The 24,660-nt window shown below is 34.3% G+C and overlaps 3 protein-coding genes across 3 annotated transcripts; 1 reads left to right on the top strand and 2 right to left on the bottom strand.

Moving 5' to 3' along the window:
* The first annotated feature begins 516 nt into the window (after positions 1–516).
* Positions 517–4,924, top strand: LOC18051675 (2-succinylbenzoate--CoA ligase, chloroplastic/peroxisomal). Its single transcript, XM_024191251.1, is given in 11 exon segments — positions 517–819; positions 1,300–1,372; positions 1,707–1,725; positions 1,728–1,874; positions 2,004–2,102; positions 2,483–2,580; positions 2,765–2,958; positions 3,152–3,279; positions 3,932–4,320; positions 4,436–4,650; positions 4,737–4,924. Coding segments are annotated over 11 exon segments (1,692 nt in total). The 5' UTR covers positions 517–619; the 3' UTR covers positions 4,867–4,924.
* A 2,641-nt stretch (positions 4,925–7,565) lies between these two features.
* Positions 7,566–8,558, bottom strand: LOC18051674 (caffeoylshikimate esterase). Its single transcript, XM_006448827.1, has one exon. It carries the CDS (start codon positions 8,556–8,558, stop codon positions 7,566–7,568), a length of 993 nt encoding a protein of 330 aa, XP_006448890.1.
* A 12,292-nt stretch (positions 8,559–20,850) lies between these two features.
* LOC18051673 (caffeoylshikimate esterase) lies at positions 20,851–21,855 on the bottom strand. Its single transcript, XM_006448826.2, has one exon. The coding sequence runs from the start codon at positions 21,853–21,855 to the stop codon at positions 20,851–20,853; it is 1,005 nt and encodes a 334-aa protein (XP_006448889.2).
* Positions 21,856–24,660: the final 2,805 nt, after the last annotated feature.

Here is a 24,660-nt window from a genome sequence, read left to right as displayed (position 1 = left end):
GAATTTGTCAATCTCACTCTCGTCCCGTATATACAAGTGGGATAAAAAAATGTCTCACTCCCGTCTCTAAATTTTTTTATGGGATAAAAATATGTCATAATTCTATCCCATTAAGAAAAATCGACATCCCTAATAATCATAATATAGTTTCATGGGGCCTCGTTAGTGTAGAAAAGGGATTACAGGAGTATTTTGAGATTGTGGCAGTAGCTCCACTCTTTCTATAACTTCAACTGAGGTGGAATGGTGAATATAAAGGGGGAGTGTCATAAGAAATTTTAAGGGGTGCTGATAGTGCCATTTAATCAAAATTCTCCTTGCAATGCCCATGTCCAAAATACGCTTGGGCCAAGAAAGGACGCATCAAACATACTATCTAAGAATGCTCTATGGTGACACATCTAAAATCAACTGCAGGTGAGACGATCAGTTCAGTCATCCAGATAGGATATGATATGATACGATATCCACACAGGATAATAAATTCTACAGAACCCGCGCTTTCAAGTTTCAAGCTCCACTCTCATTTTCATTTTCGAAACCAACAACTTCTTCTCCTCCTCACAATATCAATCATCTCAACTAAATTTCGGAAATTCCTAAATTATCATCGAACAAAATGGCTAATTACTCTCAGGCTCACATTTGCCAGTGCTTAAGCCGCATAGCTACCGTCAAGAGAAATTCTGTAGTCACAATCACCGGCAACCGCCATAACACCGGCCAGCAGTTCGTTCAAGACGTTTTGAACTTGGCGCGCGGGCTTCTTGAAATCGGCCTCCGCTCCGGTGACATCGTTGCCATCTCTGCCCTTAACAGGTCCACTTTCTGTATTCAACTTCGCTTTGTTTACGAAATGGTCGAAACTTCTGATTTTTTATGTTTGAACTAAAGAAAAATATGAATGCAGAATTTTATTTTTTTTTTCAGTTTTAGAAAACAAAATGCGTCGTTTTAGTTGAACGAGTCCGAGTATTGTTTAACTGAATTACTGTGCTAATTGAGCATATATATTATTACATTGAAGTTTGAATAGAAGCCATCGTTCTTTTCTTGCTTAATTAAATAAGTTTTCAAATGTAAAAATAGAAAATTTAGTCAATTTAATTTCTTGAAATCGAGTAAAGGCTAAGTTCATAAGTACTTTTGCATTAGAGCACTTTCATACTGAATCAATGATGGTTTTTTTATCTTTACATGCCTTTTTTGTGAGCTCCATGCTTCATATTTGTTCGTAGTTATTAGCTTTGACCATTACTTGTAAGCTAGAGGCTAACGAGCACACGGACTGTGTTGCAGTGAATGGTATTTAGAGTGGATCCTAGCTGTTGCATTCATTGGAGGGATAGTAGCTCCTCTTAATTATCGATGGGTAAGTAAAATGACTTCACTTCTCGCAAATTTAATTGACTCTATAGTCTGGGACCTTGAGAACTGGCTACAATGTATTGTAGCTATTTACCCATTAACTAAAATACATTTAAAGATTGTGTAAGAAAAGGAATGTGGAGTTGGTTGACTATTGCAGTTGCAGATTCATCAGCATTATAGCTTCTGTGAAATCATACAGGGCATTAAAGAAATGTATGGTTGTTATCTTCTTTACAAACTTGTCTAATGACTTCCTCTGTGCTGAGGTTATTTGGCATCATAACAACCACCTTGCATGTTATAGCACATCTGATTCTAGCCTTATCAACTTCCAGAGTTTCAAAGAGGCGAGCCGGCAATGACATCTATAAGGCCAGTAATGCTGGTGACTGATGAGAGTTCTGATTCCTGGTACTCGGAGCTCCAGCATAATGCAATACCTTCTTTGAGGTGGCATGTTTCTTTGGGCTCCTCTTTGTCTGATTTTGTGAACAAACGGGACAGTATGTAGTTTTCTTGCAAGCTTTCACTTATTATTAGTATAGGATACCCATCTAATACTAGAATTACATACATTTCTTTCAGCAAGTTGCTTGTAATAATGTTATTGTTGCTTTCTTCCATTTTGCCAGTGTTAACTGCTGATATACTTAAGGGGTACTCCCTAAGATCTCTGCCATTTACTCACTCTTGGGCACCTGAAGGAGCTGTTATAATATGCTTCACTTCAGGTAAAAGTTTATTTCTTTTATATGTGTTTTTATTTAAGGCACATATGTATACAAGTTCAAGAAAGCATTATTTTCAAAAGAATGCTCAGAACTACCTGTGCTCTGTATGTCATGTTTCTCACTGTTACAGTCCCCACAAGTTTTCTACAGATTAGACCATACAAAATTTTGTGGGATCAAAATCTACTAAACTGGGAGGGAATTATTACAAGTTTTGAGATGTACGTGCATATTATGTGACATCAGTTGCCTATCAAGTATAATGTAAAGCAAAAATGGTTTTTTTTTTGCCCTTTTAAAGTTTCTCTGTTAGGCACCATTAACCTGCTCAATATTCTATTTGAAAATTGAGTTTTAGCTTCGTTTGTTCTTGGCTGTAGGGACCACTGGAAGCCCTAAGGGAGTTGTCATAAGTCATGCAGCTTTAATTGTTCAATCCCTTGCAAAAATTGCCATCGTTGGCTATGGTGAGGATGATGTACGCATTTCCTCAAGCAATTCATGTTAATTTCAGGGTGTAATTTGAAGGATATGGCTTTTGCAGGATGATAAAGATCACTAAGATCTGATGATGTGCAGAGTGAAGTTTTATATTTAAGCAAGACTGAATTTCAGATAGAGCTTTAGCACGGCTATGCAGCTTTGTTGTGTTGGTTTTGCAGGTTTATTTGCATACCACTCCACTGTGCCACATTGGTGGTTTGTCATCAGCTATGGCCATGCTAATGGTTGGAGCTTGCCACGTGTTCATACCAAAGTTTGAATCTAAATCTGCCCTTGAAGCCATAGAACAACATTGTGTGACTTCTCTAATCACCGTCCCTGCAATAATGGCTGATCTAACTACCCTAATTAGGTAAGGGATACATTCTAATGAATCATGGTTTGTTACTTATTTGCTTTATTACTTCTGTAGAAACTGGTTGTAGGAATTAGAAAATGGTAATCTAAGAAGAATCTTTACATGAACTTAATGGCCACAATGTTGGTAATTTTGTTATTATAACATAATAATCAATTGACTTGATTCCTATTTTACAATTTTTCAGGGTGAAGAAAACTTGGAAAGGAAGGGATAGTGTGAAAAAGATACTAAACGGTGGTGGAGGTCTGCCAAGTGAGCTTATGAAAGAAGCCACCAATTCTTTCCCCAAAGCTAAGCTTATTTCAGCTTATGGTGGGTCTCCTTAATCCCACTTTTCCTTTAAATAATCAATTAAAAAAAAAAGTTCTGCTTTAAAATGATTTTTGATGAAATACCGTAATTGTCTGATGATTGGAAGCTTCTTTGAAGATACTGTATCACTTATATATTAACATACGCGAATATGAATTTTTCTGACAAAGCTCTGTCCTTGTTAGCTCTGGGCAATTGGAGTTGGATACTTTTGGGACCTTGCAGTCAATTTGAGCGAGTATGGTAGTCTTAGATCATTAAACAGGAAAACATCAGAAGGATTTATATGGCTTAAATTTTATCTATTTTCTTTAATTTTGAATTAGGCTTAATTACCTTCAATTCAAGAATTCAACCTTTATTAGTTTGAATAAGGTTTCTAAACTTAGGAGGCTCTTGCTAATGAGCAATTAGGCTGTGAACTAGTATGAGAACCGTTGTACAAAGACAAGCTCAACTGAATGAAACCAAGTTCATTCTCATGCAGGTTTGACCAAGCTTAGCTCTACTTGACTTGTCTATACTTATAGCGAGCTTGGTCTCACTTTATGTGAAAGTGAAGTAATGGACATTCTTTCTAATTCTTTCAAACTCTCCATTTACAAGTTTTAATAGTGTTTGCTCTCTTGTGTTTGCTTTTTAATATGTGAAGGGATGACAGAGACGTCTTCATCAGTGACATTCATGACACTCTATGATCCAACACTTGAAACCCCCGGCCAGCTACCACAGGCATTTGGTAATGTAACACCAAATTCAGTTCACCAACCACAAGGTGTTTGCGTTGGCAAGCCTGCACCACATGTTGAACTAAAGGTATGCAGTGACGGTTCTTCTCATGTCGGAAGAATTCTGACTAGAGGCCCCCATGTAATGCTAAGATATTGGGATCAATTTCTTGCGAAGCCATCAGTTTCCACTGGTGAGGTTTGGCTTGACACTGGGGACATTGGATCCATTGATGATGGTGGTAATGTATGGCTAGTTGGACGAAGAAATGGTCGTATCAAGAGTGGTGGGGAGAATGTTTACACTGAAGAGGTAACTGTAATTGATAGTCACCCAATGCTCCATTTTTGTAGCGTCAGGTCATTATTGATCTCCAACTAAATTCATGGTCCTTAAATCATTTAGTGTACTTGCTTGGTGATATTAGGTAGAGGCAGTCCTAATACAACATCCAGGAATCATTGGTATTGTCGTCGTGGGAATCCCAAATGCTCGGCTTACAGAAATGGTGGTTGCTTGTGTTAGATTAAGAGAAAGTTGGCAGTGGTCTGAAAGCAATTGTGATCAATCCTCTAAAAACAAAGAGCTTCTTTTATCCAGTGAGGTTCTCCGACAACACTGCCGGGAGAAGAATTTAACTGGGTACTGTGTTTCAAATTTTACAGTGGCGTAGCTGGACCCGAATCAATGTTTCATGGTTTATTCACTGTTTCTCAAATGTCCTGCAGGTTCAAAGCACCTAGATTGTTTGTTTTATGGAGGAAACCATTTCCGCTTACCTCAACTGGGAAAATAAGGAGAGATGAAGTTCGGAGAGAAGTTATGTCTCATCTGAAATCTCTGCCGAGCAATCTATAATAATCCCATTGCTACGTAGAAGAGAGATTCTTGACGTTAGTGAGGGTTCAAAATCCTCGAACTAGAATGAAAAAATAAATAATAAAATTCTATTATTTAAAATTCTATTATTAATCATTAGATAGAAAGAAAAATATATTATTGTTTAAAAAATTGAAAAATAATAACAATCCAAATAATCTACGATTAAAATTAAATAAACTATCTACGAATTTATCTCATTCGAAGTGTTAAATCAGTAATGCTATGATAACTTCATAGTTGCAAGATCAACGGGGATGAGAAAGAGACGAGATTATTTTGAATATTTTAGTTATTCTTTTGAAGATATTAAAAAGCCTGTGACAACAACTAGGTTTAGAATTTAAAAACCGGAAGAAGAGAGACTGAAGTGATCATATGTTCAACGATTGCAGTCCATTAAAGTCTCGGCCCTCGGGTGTCTTTCGAGCGTTCATTGTCAAAAACACAATCAATATTTTGATATTGACCTGACACATAACCTATTAATCGCGCATTAATCAAAGGGTAAAATTACTTTATTGCATCGAAATTTTTACCAGCCGCTTTAACCAGAATTCTTTCTGATGAAACCTACTAAGCCCTTGCGCTAATCACGTGTCGTGTCGGCTCGGCCCAATTAACAACTGGTGCTTAACAGAGATTAAAAAAATATGAGAGGACCGATCATGTCTCGAGTCTTCTTGACTCAAATAGTCAAATTACGTGGTCTATGAATGAATAATTGATTCATAGGGTACCAGCTACCCACACATGAAACACGATGTCTAGTATTATCCCCACATCAATCTTAATGGGCACTTACATTTTCACAGCTAAATATTGAGTACAGACATGCATATGCATCTCAATATTAATGCCATGAATTCCACGAGGTAGTTGCTTCGTTATAGAGATGTTTGTGGAATCAATCAACAATTCTTGAAACAAATTACTTTTCCCTAGCTAATTTTAGGTTTTATCCTTCAAAATATGATGATAAAAATCAACAGGATCTTACCACTAATTAGTTAGTAATTAGTCTTTAATTAAAACAATAACTTGATCAGTCAATTGATAATTACTCTTTAATTTAGACAGTAACTAAATTCGGTAATAATGATGAATATGCAAAGGGCAAACGAATCACATTAGATTACCGATTAATTTTTGTTGATGCAAAATTTTTGCTTAATGTACTACGATTGATTTGTATTTTGGACTTTCTTCTAAATCGAGTTCTGTGGCTTATTTTTTCCTTGAGGCGAGTGTCTCAAATTACAAGTCTCATTGTCGTTAATTGTTCTGCAAAAAGAAACAATTATCAAAGGGTGCTGGGGTTGCCGGCAATAACCCTCCGACGCTCAAGTCAACCTTTTAAATTTGATTGTAAAGAGAGAATTTAGAGAGAGAATGACAACATTTCCTTACCCTTTTTCTCTTACCTTCAAATGGGGAGTCTTGGTCTTTATATAGGCAATTTGATACATGAGGTGGAGGTGCCATCATGACACGTGGCATTGTCTTAGTGACAAGTGTCTGCAAAACTCATGCATAAAGACACATGTCATTATGTGTCAAGCTTGTTCATGACAAGTAATCTTTGGACATTTGTCATGTTTTTGGGCTATTAATCTTTAATGGACTTTAACTTAAATTCGGCACTTATATTTGTCCCTTACAAAGAGGATTGATTTTGCAACATTTTGCTTGTAAGTGCATTCTGCCCGTAGACGCATTCCGTAAAATGCATATATTTGCCCATATGCGCATTTTGTATAATGTATATTTACTCGTAGGCGCATTCCGTAGAAAGTGTATTTGCCCGTAGGCGCATTCTGTAGAATGTGTATTTGCCCGTAAGCCCATTCCGTATTTGCCCGTAGGCTCATTTCAAGTAGCTCGTGTGCTTTTATTTAGAAATATTTTCAAAGTATCTATGTCATTTTTTGTGATGAATGGACCTAGATCATTCTTTAGGAGGAATGGACCTAAGTCGTTCTTTGTTAAATCATACCTTTGACATTTTGCCAAAGCCTTGCCCTTTAGGCGTATTAAGAAATATTTTCTAAGTGCCTAGGTCGTTCTTTGCGAGGAATGGACCTAAGTTGTTCTTTGCGAGAAATGGACCTACGTCGTTCTTTGTAAAGAATAGACTTAGGTCGTTCTTTGTAAAGAATAAACTTAAGTCATTCTTTGTTAAATCATGTCTTTGGTACTTTTTCGAAGACTCGCCCTTTGAGCGTTTTACTTAGAAATATTTTCTAAGTGCCTATGTCGTTTTTTGTGAGAAATGGACCTAGGTCATTCGTTGCGAGGAATGGACCTAGGTCGTTCTTTGTAAAGAATGGACATAGGTCATTCTTTGTTGAATCACGCTTTTGGCTTTTTTGTCATGTCTTGCATTTAGACACTTTAGTTAAAATTGTTAGTATCTTGACCGTTCTTATAGAGAACATGCCTGAGTTATTTTATATAAAATAATTTCATTGGACCTATATTTTTCGTGGGTTTGGGCCTTTCATATTTTGGTCTAACAATTTTCATTAATATTTGTTAAAAAGTACATAAATATATAATGAGCTGAACTTGAGCATTAACTCAACTTCATGTAGAGAACATTAACAGCTGTAATAATATATGCTGAATTACCCCCATTTATTTCATGATCAGATAAATATATAACTAGCCAAAGAAATTCAAATTATAAAGCTTTTAGATTTGACTGCCCTCTCTTGTATCCAAGACAAAATAGTTCCAAACACAAGCTCCACATTTTCCCCTGTCTCACCAATCAACATATGCCGCATCCCAGGCAAAATCTTCAATGTTTTGTCCTTGCTTGCAGCTGATTCATACACAAACCTAGCAGCCTCAGGATCACATACAACGTCATCTTCCCCATGCAAAATTAACAATGGAACCTGTAGCTCGTGGCAATGCGTCCTTATATACTTACAAACCCTCAAAAACTCCAATGCAGTCGCAGCTGGAGGCTTCCCAGAGCTCCTCCGATTAGGGTTTTTCGCCACCAATCTCCTCTTCCATTCCTCCTTGAATGATTTACTAGCCACAGGCTTTGTGACAACGACTTTCCAAGTCGGTGCAAATAATGCAGCAACTGGAAGCAGCTTCTCTAACGGCCATGTGGGTTTGAATTTTGATGAAATGCCACACATTGAGCCATTCAAAATCAAACCATCCCATCCATATTTTTGCTGTAGAGATATAAGAATGCAAATGGCTCCTCCCAGCGATTCGCCGTAGAGAAATGAAGGCAGTTTAGGGTTTTGGGCTTTGACTGAGTCAAAAAATTGTGTGCAATCTTGAACAACGTGTTGAATGTTAGGGATGTGACCAGGGTAGCCATCAGATTGGCCATGGCCTTGAAGATCAAGTGCACAAACTAAGAAGCCAAGTTTGGCTATGGCTACAGCAGTGAGCTCAGATATCCAGCTGCTGTCAGCAGTGTAGCCATGAACCATTGCTACAAGCCCTTTGAACTGCTGGTGGTGGAGGTGGTTGTTGTTGGCACAATATTCAGGGCGCCATGTTTGGGTGAAGAGTTTCATTTTCCTTTTGTTAAGCATGAAGCTCTCTTCGTGAATTATTTGATGCTTCTTGTAAAATTCTTCTCGAGTGAGGTCTCCGTATGGGCTATTCTCATTAGCTTGGCTTATGGGGTGTGACATTTTCATTTCTTTGAAGCAGAAGAAGAAGAATGTTCAAAAGTACTTGGAATGTGAAATGTGAGTATGATGAGGAGACGACACCAGGCCACTTGTATTTATACACGGTGACTTACGAAGCTACTTGTCACGCAAAATTTAATTCGAGACATTCACTGAGTGTTTGCATAATTGTATGTAACATGATAATATATGAGAAGACGAAATATATAACTAATATTTCAAAAAAAAAAAAAAAAGAGAGAACCGTAGAGGAAGTCTCGTCAACTCAGCTGTCAAATGTACGTCCAGGCACCTAATTAATGGTTACATTTAATATTTCAATTTGGTTTGAGACTCAAATAAATTACGAGAGATTATCAGTTTTCTTTTTATTTAAATTAATAAGTACGATTAATTTTTTAAATATTTTTATAATAGTAATAATTTCTTGGCATAAAAAATTTGAAGTGAAAGAAGGATGAATGAGTTATTTACTTAATATTTTATTTTTGAAAATATAAAATATATATTTATTATCCTTATTAATGGTTACATTTAATACTTCAATTTGGTATGAGATTCAAAATAAAATAGAGTCCACTTGATAGTTATAATTGAGAAAATATAAGTTGACATATTTTAGGTATTCTACAAAATAAATTCATACACATTTTTCAAGAAATAAATGAAGAAGAAAAAAACCGTTCTTTTATTCCAATATCAAAATCTTCAAGTAACTTTTTTTTTATTTGGTTAATTCTTGCTCTTTTTTTTGGGGGGGGGGGGGGGGGTCATCCATAGCATTTTTTTTGGTTCATCTAACATTTCCTCGCATCTCTCAATAAGAAAATCACTGCATTCCAACACTTTCCAAACAATTTTTTCTTCTTATTTTTCCTATTTTTCATGTGTTATTTTTTTTCTTATCCACCATTCGTGTTTTCTTTTAATCTTAAAAAAATTATGACATCATTGTTTATGTGGATTTGAACTACTATTTATAGATCTACATAAAGATATTAATTTTTATATTTCTTATTCTCTTGAAATTTCTTCTAAATGGAAAAATTGGATAAGTCCCAACATATTATTAGAATATTTGTATATTATTTTCTTAAAAGCACGTGGGTGAGTGTTGTGGGGTATTTGTGTTTGAAAGTATGTCTGGCCATATTGTATTACAAACCAGAGCAATCGGGTATGATCACATTAAATGATGACTTACAAACATTAATTTAGACAATTACAAGTGATGAGCTACTTGAATGAATTTGAAAAAGATTTAACAAGGGACAAATTTACTCAAATTATGACATTGTTGTTAACGCTAATTTATTGGAGATATACCACCCATTTTAAAATTTCGTACTAATTTATTTATGCTAAATATATTTTTACCCAAAAGCCTAATTATCTTTAATAGCGCTTTGGACCAGTAGTCCGCATCCTCGAGTATTCCAGCAGATATACCAAATCAATTTTGTTTTACCAGATAATAATTAAATTCTTTAAATGCGGTTAGTCAATTTTTATAATCACTTTACCATATATTTATTAGATTCTTTAGCAAGCCTAGCAACAATCATACATCTAAAGGCTTGGGTGCATACACAGTACCAGATCTGGTTCCCAGAAATGGTGCTATGAAGGAATGGAGGGAGAAGATAAGATTTACAACTGAGGATCGAGATCTGGTCTCTTTGCCTCAGAGGAATGTACAATTTATATGGCAGATCTGATAGAGATCAGTCTGCAGAGCATGCTTTAAAAATAAATAAATTGCTGAAATTTAAATGTACATAAAATTAAATTGCAGAAAAGTTAATTGCAGAAATTTAAAGTACGGAAATTTAAATGTACATGAAATTGAAATTGCTTTAAAGTTAAATGCTTTACATTTATTTCTTTTGATCTGACAGTTTTAAAAATGGAAAATCGGAAAATAGTCTGAAAACAAGGAACTTAGGAAAAATTCCTTGAATACAGAAGATTTTCTTTAATCCCGAGAGAGAGAGAAGAGAGAGAATTCTAGAGAGAAGGGAGAGAAGAAGAGAGAGAAGTTCTAAACTTTAGAAATGAAAAACCTGAGGAGTCTAAGTCTTCCTCTCGGTTTAAATACAAAAATTTTTAAACTGTTCACTGTAGCGGAGTTTTGAGTGCACAGTAATCTTTGGAACTCTGCACTGTTCACTGTAGCGGAGTTTTGAGTGCACAGTAATCTTTGGAACTCTGCATTGTAGCAGAGCTGTAGCTTTATACAAAATACAAAATACAAATACAGAATACACCCCGGGTGAAGAGACATGTGCGCTCTCACTTGTGTCCAGAGGACCACCCGAAGAAGAAAAGGGGAAATAAAACTCTTTTTTTTTTAAAGTACAAAACTTGTACATAGATACAAATAAGTAAAGTTTTAAATTGGCTTTAATACAACTTTAATGCTTTATTGGAGAGAAAATACCGAAGCAGTCATCTTCATTTTCATCACCAAGAGAAATAAAAGGTTCTTCATGAAATACAAGAATGCAACCCAAGAGGGGGGGTGAATTGGGATTCTAAAAATTATTTAATTCTAAAGCAAAACTCAATGCAAATCCAACACAAATTTAAAGCAATAACAGATAAATCAATCACAATATAAAAAGATAAGGGAAGAGAGAGCAAACACTATGGTTTTTTACGTGGTTCGGCAATCCCCGCCTACGTCCACGCCTCCAAGCTCACCGGGCTTGAGGATTTCATTAAGCTAGCCACCCAAGGCTTCAAACGCTTACAATTGACTTCCTAGGTGTCAATGGACCTTTACAACAAGAGATTATCCCCAATCTAACCCAAGTGTATCCCAACACTTACAATCACTCAAAGTAAAAGATTACAAATTGTTTTTCTCTCACACAATATTTAAGATTACAAATCAATGCCCAATGTGTGAATAGATGCAGAGAGAATGTGTTTAAAGCTCTATGAAGATTGTATTCTCGGATATAAGCTCAATTGTAGTGTTGTGATCAGCCTTTGTTTGGATTTGAATGAGCTTATTTATAGTTGCAGCTGAAAACTAGCCGTTAGAGACTGTCTGCATACTGTTGGATCGCCGTTAGCTAGATATCGGATCGCCGTTTGACTGGTCAATATGACCGTTGGGCTGATTTTTCAAATTGTCGGATCGCCGTTATCTAGATGACGGATCGCCGTTTGTGTCCAGAGGCTACACTTCAGTTCTGGTTAATATCGGCGAGCCGTTTATCACAATTGTCGGATCACCGTTTTCGTCCAGAGGCTACTGGATGATATCGGTGAGCCGTTTATCGATCTTGTCGGTTCGACGTTTATGTCTAGAGATTGTCCTTCACTTCTGGTTGATATCGGCGAGCCGTTTAGTAACATATCGGTTCACCGTTTAGGTCCAGAGGCTACTGGTTAATATCGGCGAGCCGTTTATCACACATATCGGTGTGCCGTTTACGTCCAGAGACTAATCTCCATTTCTGCTTGTAATCGGTGAGCCGTTTATTACAAATGTCGGTTCGCCGTTTTCCATAAAAACTGCTGCAGTGAGCTATTTTTGCAAGAAAACTGTTTTGACTCCAAATCTTTACTATTCTTTATGAGGCTTGTTTAAAGATAGAGAAAATCATGTTGAACTCTTAAAAGATTAACTAAAACTTAATCATGTTTGTTATCATCAAAATCAATGAAGAATTATTTAGGTTAACACTTCATCTCCTGAAGTGCTTGAAGAGGAAGTTGCAACAGATGTCTCTGACCTTGTGGCGAGAAGTTGATGCATAACATTGAAGTATTCATCTTCAGTCTTGGCGCTGGCAAGGAGAGAGTGGGCTTTTGTTTTTTGGCTCAAGAAAGTTTGGTGGGCTTTGGATTGTTTAATGGTCGGTTGAAGAAATCCTTTGGCAGAGAGCCAATTTCGGACCAAAATGTCAGTCAATTTTGACTGTTCGTCAAATTTTGACCACCATTTTACTTTAAAGGTTCTTTGAAGGATAATTTGGGCATCTTGAGTGTGGTAATTGAGGTTCCACATCCAAACCCAAGGAAGAAAGAAGTTTGTACAAAAACAGAAGAAAGGCGAAAACCTTTTTTCTGATTCAGAGGGATTATAATGGGCTTTAAACAAATTTAAACAGTGGGTGGCATTTGGTGTAAGGATATCAGGAGTTGGGCCAAAATGATTCCACCATTGTTTAAACCAATTAGGAAGGCTTTGTACGGTTATTTTGGAATTAAAAAAAAAAAACCATGAATGGGATTTTTTAGGGTTTTGTAAGAAGAATGTGTTGTACCAGGCTTGTTGATAATCCTAGTAGGAGAAAGTCAAACAATATGGTAAACGCATTTGAAAATTGGAGGGAACTCTTTTTTGATTATGGAGTAGATCACCCCATTGATTTAGGCTCAAAGCTTTTAAAATTGTAGCCGTCGAATAGGCCGACTCAGAATGGGAGTCACTGAGGAAAAAATATTTGAATTTAACGGATTCAGTGGCTTCCAAAATACTTTGGTAGTAAGGCTGGGGTTTTGTTAAATCCCATGGTTTAAAAAACCAGCCCTTATGGAAAAACTTTGTAAGGGTTTGAAATGGATCAGAATGGTAAAACCCTTCTTCAATAGTTAAAATGTTTTGGGAATGGGTTTTATCAAACCAAACCGAAGTTTTTTGTGTTGGTTGTGAAAGAACAATCTGAGACGACGAACTTTCACTAGAAACAACAACATTCTGGGAAAAAGATTTTGAAATTTCTTTTGGGCTTTCTTTTTCAGAAATGTCCTTTGAGGACATTTGGCTTTGGGAGAAGCTGCTTTGTAGGGCGAGCATAAGCTCGGGAGATTTGGAAATGGATTTCGTCCATTGATTTACTTGTTCTTGGTTAGAGAGGGCTTTAGATCTTGCTTCTTCATCTTCGATCATGTCAATCCAAGATTTGATTGGCATGGCAGATGATAGTAATTTGTCTTTAGGAGGAGAAGAGTGGGAGTCTTTAGGAGTGGCTTTAGGTTCGGAGTCTTTGGCAATGCCTTTTCCTTTGTCTCTTCTTTTTGGCGGCATTATCTATTTTGAAGAAATTCCCGAGTTAGAAAATCAGGAATATAATTTGTATCTCCTTTAATATATTCAATATCAAAATCAAAAACACTTAAAATGGATTGCCATCGTGCAAAAATTTGTTTTGATGCAATGTTTTGAACATCTTTTTCTAAAACATGTTTTGCAGCTTTGCAATCTATTCTAAGTAAAAATTTTTGATTTAATAAGTCACTTTGAAATTTGGATATGCACAAGACAATGGAAAGAATTTCTTTTTTAATGGTTGAATAATTCTTTTGACATTCATTCCAATGTGCAGAAACATATTGAACTATTTGCTATTTATCATTGTCTTTTTGCTTTAGTATACCTCCATAACCTAAATCTGATGCATCAGTTTCAACTATCTTAGGTAATGCAGGGTTTGCAAGAAATAAACATGGAATGTTTTTGACAGAATGCTTTATTAATCTAACAACTTTTGTATGTTCATCTGTCCAAGGGGAAGGATTCTTTTTTAAACTATTATGCAAAGGCTTAGACATCCTATTAATGTTAGGACAGAAATCAAGAACATAATTTAGACTTCCAAGAAATCTTTGTAATTGGGTTTTGTCAAGAATTTTATCAGGAAATTTATCTGCAAACAAAAGAGATCGCTCAATTGGAGTGATAGTTCCTTTAGAAATATGATGACCAAGGAATCTGACTTTTGTTTGGAATAAAGAAACTTTAGAACTAGAAATTGCCAATCCAGCCTTTCTGGTGACAAGGTAGAAAGTCTTTAAATGTTTGAAATGTTGATCAACTGAGTTCGAAAAAATCAACACGTCATCAATATAAACAATGCAAAAATCAGAATAAGGATTATAAATATCATTCATAATTCTTTGAAATTCTGAGGGTGCATTCTTTAAACCAAAGGGCATGACAGTCCATTCATACTGTCCAAATGGAACAATAAAAGCAGTTTTGTAACGGTCTTTTGGATGAATTTGAATTTGCCAAAAATCAGACTTCATGTCAAATTTTGAAAAGATAAGAGCAGAACATAATTTTTGAAGCAAATCCTTTTTATTAGGTATGGGATACCTAATCCATTTTAAAGCTTTATTCAAAGGTTTATAATTTATTACAAGTCTTGGTATGCCTCTTTCAATTTCAGAATTTTTATTCACGTAAAAAGCAGCACAAGACCATGGGGATCTGGACTTTACAATGAGTCCCTTTGACTCTAAATCCTTTATTTTATTTTTACAATGTTGTTCCAAATCCATATTCATCTGAATTGGACGGGCTTTAGTAGGTATATGCTTTTCATCAAAAGAACTTTCATAAGGCAAATCCACTAAATGCTGTTTTCGATTCCAAAAAGCAGATGGTAAATCAGCACAGATTTCCTTTTCAATAAGATTTTTGAAATCGAAGATTTTTCTTTGTATAAGATCATTTTGTAATTGATTTTCAATTCTTTGAAGAATTAAATCCTTTTTTAAACAAAATAAATTATCTTCTTTTGAATTAAGCATGGCATTGACATGCTTTTGATAAATAGAACAAGCTTTAACAATATTCAAATTCCTTATTTTTGGCTTTTCAATAAACGGAAAAATAAATTTTTTATTTTTTACTTTGAAAGATATACTATCATAGTCGACAGTATATGAGGTTACAAGATTTATAAAAGGAGTTCCCAAAATGATAGCATGATGAATATCATTTGTAAGAACAAAAGAAGTTCTGAATTTGAATCCATTATTATGTACAGAAGCCTCAACTTTAGAGGTGACATTGAGCTTTGAATTATTGGCGGCAGAAAGTCTTTCTTTTGTTTTCTCATGTAATCGTTTGGGGACAATGTCTTCTCTTATGCAATTTAAATCAGCACCAGTGTTAAACAAGGCAATGGCGTCGATTGCAAAATTATTGGAGAAAATTAAAGTGATTTTAATCAAATACTTTCTTGTGGTGATTTGTTTTAAAACAAATAGAAAATCATTTGGTGCAGACTCAATGTTTTCTAAATTCTGGTCAATATTATCACCATCATTAGGATTTGACTCATTATTTGAGCTATCCTGTAATTATTTTTGTAAAAGGAGTTGGATAGTTTCAGAATCACTTTTTGTTTTCCTTTCAAATCCTTTATTTCAAGTTTAATATCTTTGATTTCTTTTTGAATATCTTGAATTGTTGGTGTTGACTTCTTTGTTTTTTTTTTATCCAAAATCTGAGTAAGATCATAAGAATTCTTTTTAACAATTGGGACTTTAGAAGTCTCGGCTTTATTAAAATCCAAAGTTTTCAAAAGTTTATCAAGATATTCTTTTTGAAGATTCAGATCAGAAATATGCTTTACAAGTTCAAGAAAAGTTTCTTGGTCTTTAGTTAAAACATTGATTTTCTTTAAAAATGAGTCAGATTCAGATTCACTACTACTAGATGCAGAGTCATCTGAGTCAAATAGCTCATCAACTTGATATGGATCACTGTCTCCTGACATAGAAGACTCGGAATCAGAAGACTCGATAAGAAGATGGGCTAATTTAGAAAGGATCTCATCATCAAGGTCAAGCTCATGAAGTTTTTTGTTCATTCTGCAATATTTTGCAGTATGACCTTTTATGCCACACTTGTGACATATAGCTTCTCTGTAATTGAAAGGAGTCTTTGGTTTGGCTTTAAACTCTTTTTTAAAGAATTTGGGTTTCTTATAAGGCCTCGAAGGTTTCTTATAAGGAAATTCTCTAAAATTATGAAAGGGTTTCCTAAAATTTTTAGATTTGTAATGTTTCCTGCGAGGTTTATTAGAACACTCACCATTGCAATCTTTGGAGATAGAAGTTTTAAAGGGGTTATAATTGAATTATTTACAGAAACCGCCTAATTCTTGTTTAGACTTCTTAAGCTCCCACTTAAGTCGTTTCTGTAATTTCAAATCTTGACAAATCTTTAAACCTTCTTTATTGACAAAACTGACAAGTTCACCGTAGGTGAGCTCATCATAAGGAATACGGTTATCATAAAGGGCTTTAATAGAATTTCTTACATTTTCACCTAAAAGGGTAGGTAATCCAGCAAGAAATTTTTCTTTCCAAGTTATATGATTTGCATCATCCCTTAGAAATAGTCTGGTAAAAAATGAGGTTTTGTAACTTTGAAATTCACTAAGTTTCCTACATCTTAAGTTATGTAGTAACTCAGTGTTTTTATCACGAAGGTGTGAAGGGTCACCAATGAAATAGAGGGAAATTGTTAAAATTAGAGTAGCAACAGCATCCTGGATTGGATTGTTGAACTCATCAAGAATAGGGGCTCCATTTTCATCGACTTGAATGGAATTTAGAATGTCTAATTGTTGCTGATTAGTGAGAAGATGATCCCACCAACCTTTTAGTTGACCAGTAAAACCGGCAATGAGGATTTCTGATATGGCACGATCAGAAGTTCCTGCTTGGGTTTTATAGGCATTGGCTGCCATTGTCATTTGTTGCAACAATCCTAGGATATTGTATTTGGACATACCGTCAATATTCCACTCATAGACTGAAGATGCATTGTATCGGGATTGATTTAATGCACTTGGTCTATTATCTATTGCTAGATCTAGTGGAGTCTTGACAGTGGGAAGGCTAATTCCCAATGAATTTTATTGGCTTTAGGAGTAAAAGGTTCTTCCTTGAAGGCTTCTATATCAGAAGAGGCTATAGACATTTGGTCTTGTTCTAATACTCCAATCTTGCTAGATTGAGGAGTATCAGGGGCTATCTGAACTTTGCTAGATGAGGAAGAAGCAGCTTTTATCCTATCTAGTTGTTCTCTAATGGCTTTAGCAAAATCTGATTTTGACTCTTGAACAAGCTTTTGGCTAGTTTTTGAAATCTGAAAAGGTTTGAAAATAGGTTCCTTAAGCTTTTTGTCAGAATTCGATTTTGGTGAAATAGGAGAAATCGAAGAAACAGTAATGGTTGACTTTTGGAATTGGTTTTCTATCCTAGTCAACTGCTTTCCGATTGTATTTAAGTTGGTATTATAGAAATTATTCTGTTGGATAATACTACTTAAATTGGCTTCAGAATCATTTGGCTTTGGAATTTTGTAAGGTAAAGCTCTGATTTGGACATGAGGTTCTCCATGATCAATGGTTACACTCCGAAGATGTGGGTGTTCAGACTCTATGATTCTATCGCTATCAAGAAGTTTTCATTCGGGAATTTTCTTCCTAATAGTAATAGGGTTTGACTCTTTAAAAGGATATTCAATGTTGTTCTCAGAAGAATATATTTCGAACCAATCAAAAAACAATATATTAACTTTATGAAAATTCACAAATTCATAATAGATTTGTTGGATTTCTTTTCTTTGATTTAAAAAGTGTTTGAAAAACCAAAGTCTTTTCTCTTTGTTTAAAGCAGAATAAAAATTGTTATGCAGAAAAATTTTATCCAATTCAAATTCCTTTTCAATGACATTAATGACATTTTCTGTAACAGCAGAAAACGTCGGTGATGTTGAAGGAGAAGATTCCTTCTCTTCCTAACTTTGTACATGTTGATTACTAGTGTAGATCGGATGAGGAACATTAGTGGTGTAATCAACTGATCGAATGGAGGTACTAGGTATATCTGAAATAGAAAACCTAGGTTGACTCTTTGTATTTTGGAATGAGAGATTTATAACAGAGGGTATCTTTGTAAATTTCCTTTCTAATGAGGGAATGTTTGAGCACGACTCTTTATCAGAAAATCTGGATAAGGTAGACCTTCTGAATGATAGTTTGACTTTACCATCGGAATACTGAGTCACATTCTGCAACTCTGTATTGGGCTCAAGTTGTTTCGGAATCGCCGGTGGGGTGGCTCCTTCAAGAATCCATTCCTCTGGAAGATTGACATCTTTCCATTGGATTGGCTTTGGAATGACAGTGTTTGCTTTAGACAAGTCAGTCTGCAAGAGGAGAGTTTCATCTCTTTTTGACTGGAATTTGTGTTGCGTACTAAACGCAGAGACCATAGCTTTGTATGAAATTTTAAAAATTAAAGCAACTGGGATAGACCCTTTGACCATATTATAATTATGAGTTTTGATTTGTAAAATCATGCTTTTTAAAATATTTTTGTCTTTAAGAGAAATTGTTATATTAGGATAACATTCAAAAGAAATTGGACCTTTACAGAGACTAGATTTGATGCTACTTAGCAATGAATCATCAAAAGAGATGAATCACCCATCTATTAAGATAGCTAAAATAGAAGTGTCTAGACCTTCTTTTGTTAAAGGCTTTATTCCGACTTGGATAAGACCAATGTGAATATATTTGAAATTCTTTTCTTTTAATTTCTTTAAAGATTTTTCTGAAAACAAATAAATTGTTTCAAAAGGCTCTGAAAGAGTTATGTCACGTTCTTCAGTCTTTATAATATAATCATGTTTTAAAATATCAAGCATTTTTGTTTTGTAAATCTTTTCTTTGGAAATTTTTGGAAGTTCCCAACAATCAATTGCTTTATCAAAGTTCTCAATAATGAATTCTTCTGAACTCACAACATGTCTTGAATCACTAGTCTTTCCAGAAGAAGAGCTAGAAAAGGACGATGTTCTACCGAGTAGAGGGTCCATGGTCAAGACCTTATGGTCTATTTTTGGTTTGGTTAGAATGGCTATAGGTATGGATTTACAGCCCTCAGCGGAATTCTTATCCTAAAACGGGACTTACAACCAGTAAAAATTCACCACAAAAACAAAACTTCAAAATAAAACACAAGATTTTAAAACACGAAAACTCTAAACAATAAAACACTTTCCTCCCCTTGGCTCTGATACCAAAAGGAAATTACCATATATATATATATATATGTATGTATGTATGTGTATATAGAAAACTTAAAATTGTAATAGATTGAGTACATTGGATTTCATCAATGCTAGCTTTAAATTAGGGGCAATAATCCGTGCAGTGTATTAATTAATGAAGCAACTCAATGTCCTGACCTTTTTTTTTTTTTTGGTTTGTTTGATGTGTTATTGTGACTTGTGAGGATCTATTGAAATCCCACCGACAACTAAGGTTATTTGATTCTTGTGTTATTATTTTTACCTCCTAACCTTCAATTATAAAAAAGTGAGAAAATAACAATTTAGATATTTGTAAAGGTAATGTGCCACGTATGAGTGTAGTTGAGATTTAAGTAATGTAATGATTTATAATATTTGAATCTCAATTGATGCGTCATTAATTCATTAAACGGTAAAATGATAATATTATAAGTTAGGAAATTCATTATTCAATGAGTGACAATAACAGTTAGAACTCAAATATTAAGATTACAAATAACAACCTAGTAAAAATATGAGCAGCTCAAATCAATCTTTATATAAGTTCATATATATCAGGTGTTTTCGTGATAAAACTTAAAATTGATAAAAATTAATTAAGATTGTTATTATGGTAAGAAAAAAAAAATGTCCCTTATGCATAACTTAGTTCTCTGTAAATGTATTTTGAGTTTGCAATTACTTAAGTTCAAATAATTATAAAGACAGTGGTTAGTGTTTAGTGGATTAGATTTCTCATTTCCATCCAAACCTTTAAAAAGGAAATAGTAAAATATATATTAATTTCACTGTATATGATCTAGGAAAAATGATTTTATAGGTAGATTTGTATATGAGAGCGAGAGAGATGCTATTGTGATAGGTTTTCAAATTTAGAGTGCGCTTCATATGGCGCAATAATTGTGAATCACCAGGCCCATCTATTTATACAACCTGCTTTTGAGAGGATTTGCTTTGAATAACCTTTTTTTCTTTTCTTTTTTAAGCCGAAATTTTTTTTATTTGAGAATATGAATAACCTTTTTTGCTTTTTATCTTCTTCAAACTTCAATACATATAGTGGATTATTGAATCTCAAAAACATAAATTCAATTTTTTTTAATTAAGGCAGATTTGTGTGTGTGTGTGTGTGTGAGTGGATGTTAATACCATGAACTCAGTAGCTAGTTAGAGATTAGTCTTCAATTAAAAGAAGAATAACTTGATCAGTCAATTAATAATTACTCTTTAATTTAGACAATAACTAAATTTGGTAATGATGATGAATATGCAAAGGGCAAAAGTATCACATTAGATTACCGATTAATTTTCATTAATATTGGTTAAAAGTACATAAATATACAATGAACTGAACTTGAGCATCATTTCAACTTCATGTATAGAACCTTAATTACTGTAATAATTTATGCTGAATTACCCCCATTTATTTCATGATTAGATAAATGATGAAATAGTTCGAAGAAAATCTTTGACTGCCCTCTCTTGTATCCAAGAAAAAATAGTTCCAAACACAAGCTCCACATTTTCCCCAGTCTCACCAATCAACATGTGCCACATCCCAGGCAAAATCTTCAATGTTTTGTCCTTGCTTGCAGCTGATTCATACACAAACGTAGCAGCCTCAGGATCACATACAACATCATCTTCCCCATGCAAAATTATCAATGGAACCTCTAGCTCGTGGCAATGCATCCTTATATACTTACAAACCCTCAAAAACTCCAATTCAGTCGCCGCTGGAGGCTTCCCTGAGCTCCTCCGATTAGGGTTTTTGGCCACCAATCTCCTCTTCCATTCCTCCTTGAATGACTTACTAGCCACAGGCTTTGTGACAACGACTTTCCAAGTCGGTGCAAATAACGCATCAACAGGAAGCAGCTTCTCTAGTGGCCTTGTGGGTTTGAATGTTGATGAAATGCCACACATTGAGCCATTCAAAATCAAACCATCCCATCCATATTTTTGCTGTAGAGATATAAGAATGCAAATGGCTCCTCCCAGCGATTCGCCGTAGAGCAATGAAGGCAGTTTAGGCTTTTGGGATTTGACTGAGTCAAAAAATTGTGTGCAATCTTGAACAACGTGTTGAATGTTAGGGATGTGACCAGGGTAGCCATCAGATTGGCCATGGCCTTGAAGATCAAGTGCACAAACTAAGAAGCCAAGTTTGGCTATGGCTACAGCAGTGAGCTCAGATATCCAGCTGCTGTCAGCAGTGTAGCCATGAACCATTGCTACAAGCCCTTTGAACTGCTGGTGGTGGAGGTGGTTGTTGTTGGCACAATATTCAGGGCGCCATGTTTGAGTGAAGAGTTTCATTTTCCTTTTGTTAAGCATGAAGCTCTCTTCGTGAATGATTTGATGCTTCTTGTAAAATTCTTCTAGAGTGAGGTCTCCGTATGGGCTATTCTCATTAGCTTGGCTTATGGGGTGTGACATTTTCATTTCTTTGAAGAAGAAGAAGTAGAGTCAAGAATGTTCAAAAGTATTTGGAGTATGAAATGTGAATATGATGAGGAGAATGACACCAGGCCACTTGTATTCATATATGGTGACCTACTAGGCTGCTAGTCATGCAAAATTTAATTGCAGATGTTCACCCTGTGTTTGCATAATTATATGATAACATGATAATACATGAGATGAGAAGACGAAATATATAACTAATATTTCAAAGAAAAAACAAACAAACAAACAAACAAACGTAGAGGAATTGCTATCAGCTCAGCTGTCAACTGTAAGTCCAGCCGCTTAATTAATGGTTAGATTTAATATTTCAATTTGGTTTGAGATTCAAATAAATTAGGAGAGATTGTCAGTTCCATTATTATTTAATTTAATATATAAGACTTATTTTGTTAATATTTTTATAATAATCAATTATTCTTTAGCATAAAAAATTTAAAGGAAAAGAAGGGTAAATGAGTGATGTGCTTCATGTTTTATTTTTAGAGCTATAAAATATATTTTTATTATAAAGAAAGATGTTTGAAAATAACAAAAAAAATAATCTTATTATTAATTTTTTTATTCACATTGAAATTTACATTTCTTATTTTTAATTTTTTTAATAATCTATTTAAACAATAATAAATATACATAAAAATACATTAAAAAATAAATATAACACTATAAAATTATGATATCAGAAAATCATTGATTATTGTGAAAACAATAAAGAAATAAGTAGCATATATTGATTTTTGTATAATGATGAACAATTTTCCTAAATTAAGCTTCGTAATAAGGATTTCCGTAAGTTACATTTATTGTAACTTATAACCAGATTTTTTTGGTGTAAAAATAAATAATAGAACAATATGATTAAGTAGGTAAGCAAATAAAATTTATCTCCCTGAAATTACATTAAATATAAATTAGGAAGGTTCAAGTAATAATTTATATTAACCGAAAAATAGCATTGTTATACTTCTTGGGGTCTTAGGGATTCTACAGGCGCTTAATTAATGGTTACAAAGAAAATCCATCAGCACTAACCATGATCAACATTTGATTATTAACACTTGTCATATGTTGTAAGGACATAGAAAATTCTAGTTCTTTTAAATTGATACTTATTAGTTAATTTGCTAATAAATAAATAATTTTTTCAATAGATAAATTAAATAATGTCAAGAATATTATATCAAAGATATTATTGCAAAAGTGGGAAAAAAAAAAAGTAAGGGCATGAGTATTGCATATTTAAGAGTGTATTTTTCAAAATATAAGAATTAATCGAAAACTTGAACCAAAATATAGGAATTAAACGAACATCAATCTGAACAATAAACATACATAGACACATCTGATTCATACATTTTTATAATTGCAGAAGAAAAGAGAAAAGCCCGTAGATTACTAAATGTGACGACTGAAGCATGCCTTAACTACAAAATTTTATTTATTCAAACAGGAAACTAGCTAGATCAACACGTACATGACATGCATGCAAGCTGCGAAACTAAAGTAGAACAAGCTATCTAAAATTTTCTCCTCCTCCTGGCTCTGGCTCCTACTATGTGCTCAGCACTCACTACTGGCCGTCGTCAATATTCCCCTCGTCATTTCCACTGCGTTGGCGACCCGCAAAACTGTCTACATCAGTTACGCAACCAAAAAGGGCACCTACAAGAATCGCTCCGCCAAGCAAAACTTTCCAAACTTTTCTCCCGAAGCTCAATCTCTCGAAACTAACAACGGAAGCCATCCCTCATGAAATGAGTAAACTTAGTACTTACTCTTTTCGGCAACTTGGAACGCGTAATCAAATCCCTACTGTCACGCTCAGTTATTAGGAGCTCCTTCTTGCGTACAATCCTGACCTGCACATCACCAATCTTCTTTCCCTGAAGATGAATCCTGAACTCTGGACCTTTCCACACACCACCTGCTTCGTCTTTACCCCCACCACCTCCAGCTGCTTTTTCATTATTTTCAGCCATTAATTAATTATCTCTGAGCTAGGTTTGAAATTCAACTCTTGAACAGGACAGCCTGTGTGAGTGTGAATGTGAGGTTGAGTTTGATCAATAGAAACGGCCTGGCCTAGCCGTTTAATATTTCAAAGAAAAAACAAACAAACGTAGAGGAATTGCTATCAGGTCAGCTGTCAACTGTAAGTCCAGCCGCTTAATTAATGGTTACATTTAATATTTCAATTTGGTTTGAAATTCAAATAAATTAGGAGAGATTGTCAGTTCCATTATTATTTAACTTAATATATAAGACTTATTTTATTAATATTTTTACAATAGTCAATTATTTTGTTGCATAAAAAAATTTAAAGAAAAAGAAGAATAAATGAATTATTTACTTAATGTTTTATTTTTAGAGCTATAAAATATATTTTTATTATAAAGAAAGATCTTTGAAAATAACAAAAAATATATCTTATTATTAATTTTTTTATTCACATTGAAACTTACATTTCTTATTTTAATTTTGTTTAATAATCTATTTAAATAATAAGAATAAATGTGCAATTTTCCTAAATTAAGCTTAATAAGAAGGATGCCCTTAACCTACATTTATTGTAACTTATAACCAGATTTTTTTAGTGTAAAAATAAATAATAGAACGGTATGATTAAGTAGGTGAGCCAATAAAATTTATCTAACTGAAATTACATTAAATATAAATTAAGAAGGTTCAAATAATAATTTATATTGACTGAAAAATAGCATTGTTGTACTTCTTGGGGTCTTCGGGACACTTCAGGCCCCAAAGTCGCAGGGATTCGCG

Source organism: Citrus clementina, unplaced genomic scaffold, assembly GCF_000493195.1.
Source record: "Citrus clementina cultivar Clemenules unplaced genomic scaffold, Citrus_clementina_v1.0 scaffold_2, whole genome shotgun sequence".
Classification (NCBI taxonomy): domain Eukaryota; kingdom Viridiplantae; phylum Streptophyta; class Magnoliopsida; order Sapindales; family Rutaceae; genus Citrus; species Citrus x clementina.
This window is presented reverse-complemented; position numbering and strand designations above follow the sequence as displayed.

Coding starts and splice junctions, on each gene's coding strand:
- LOC18051674 (XM_006448827.1), bottom strand. CDS start 8,558: ATGTCACACCCCATAAGCCAAGCTAATGAGAATAGCCCATACGGAGAC.
- LOC18051673 (XM_006448826.2), bottom strand. CDS start 21,855: ATGTCACACCCCATAAGCCAAGCTAATGAGAATAGCCCATACGGAGAC.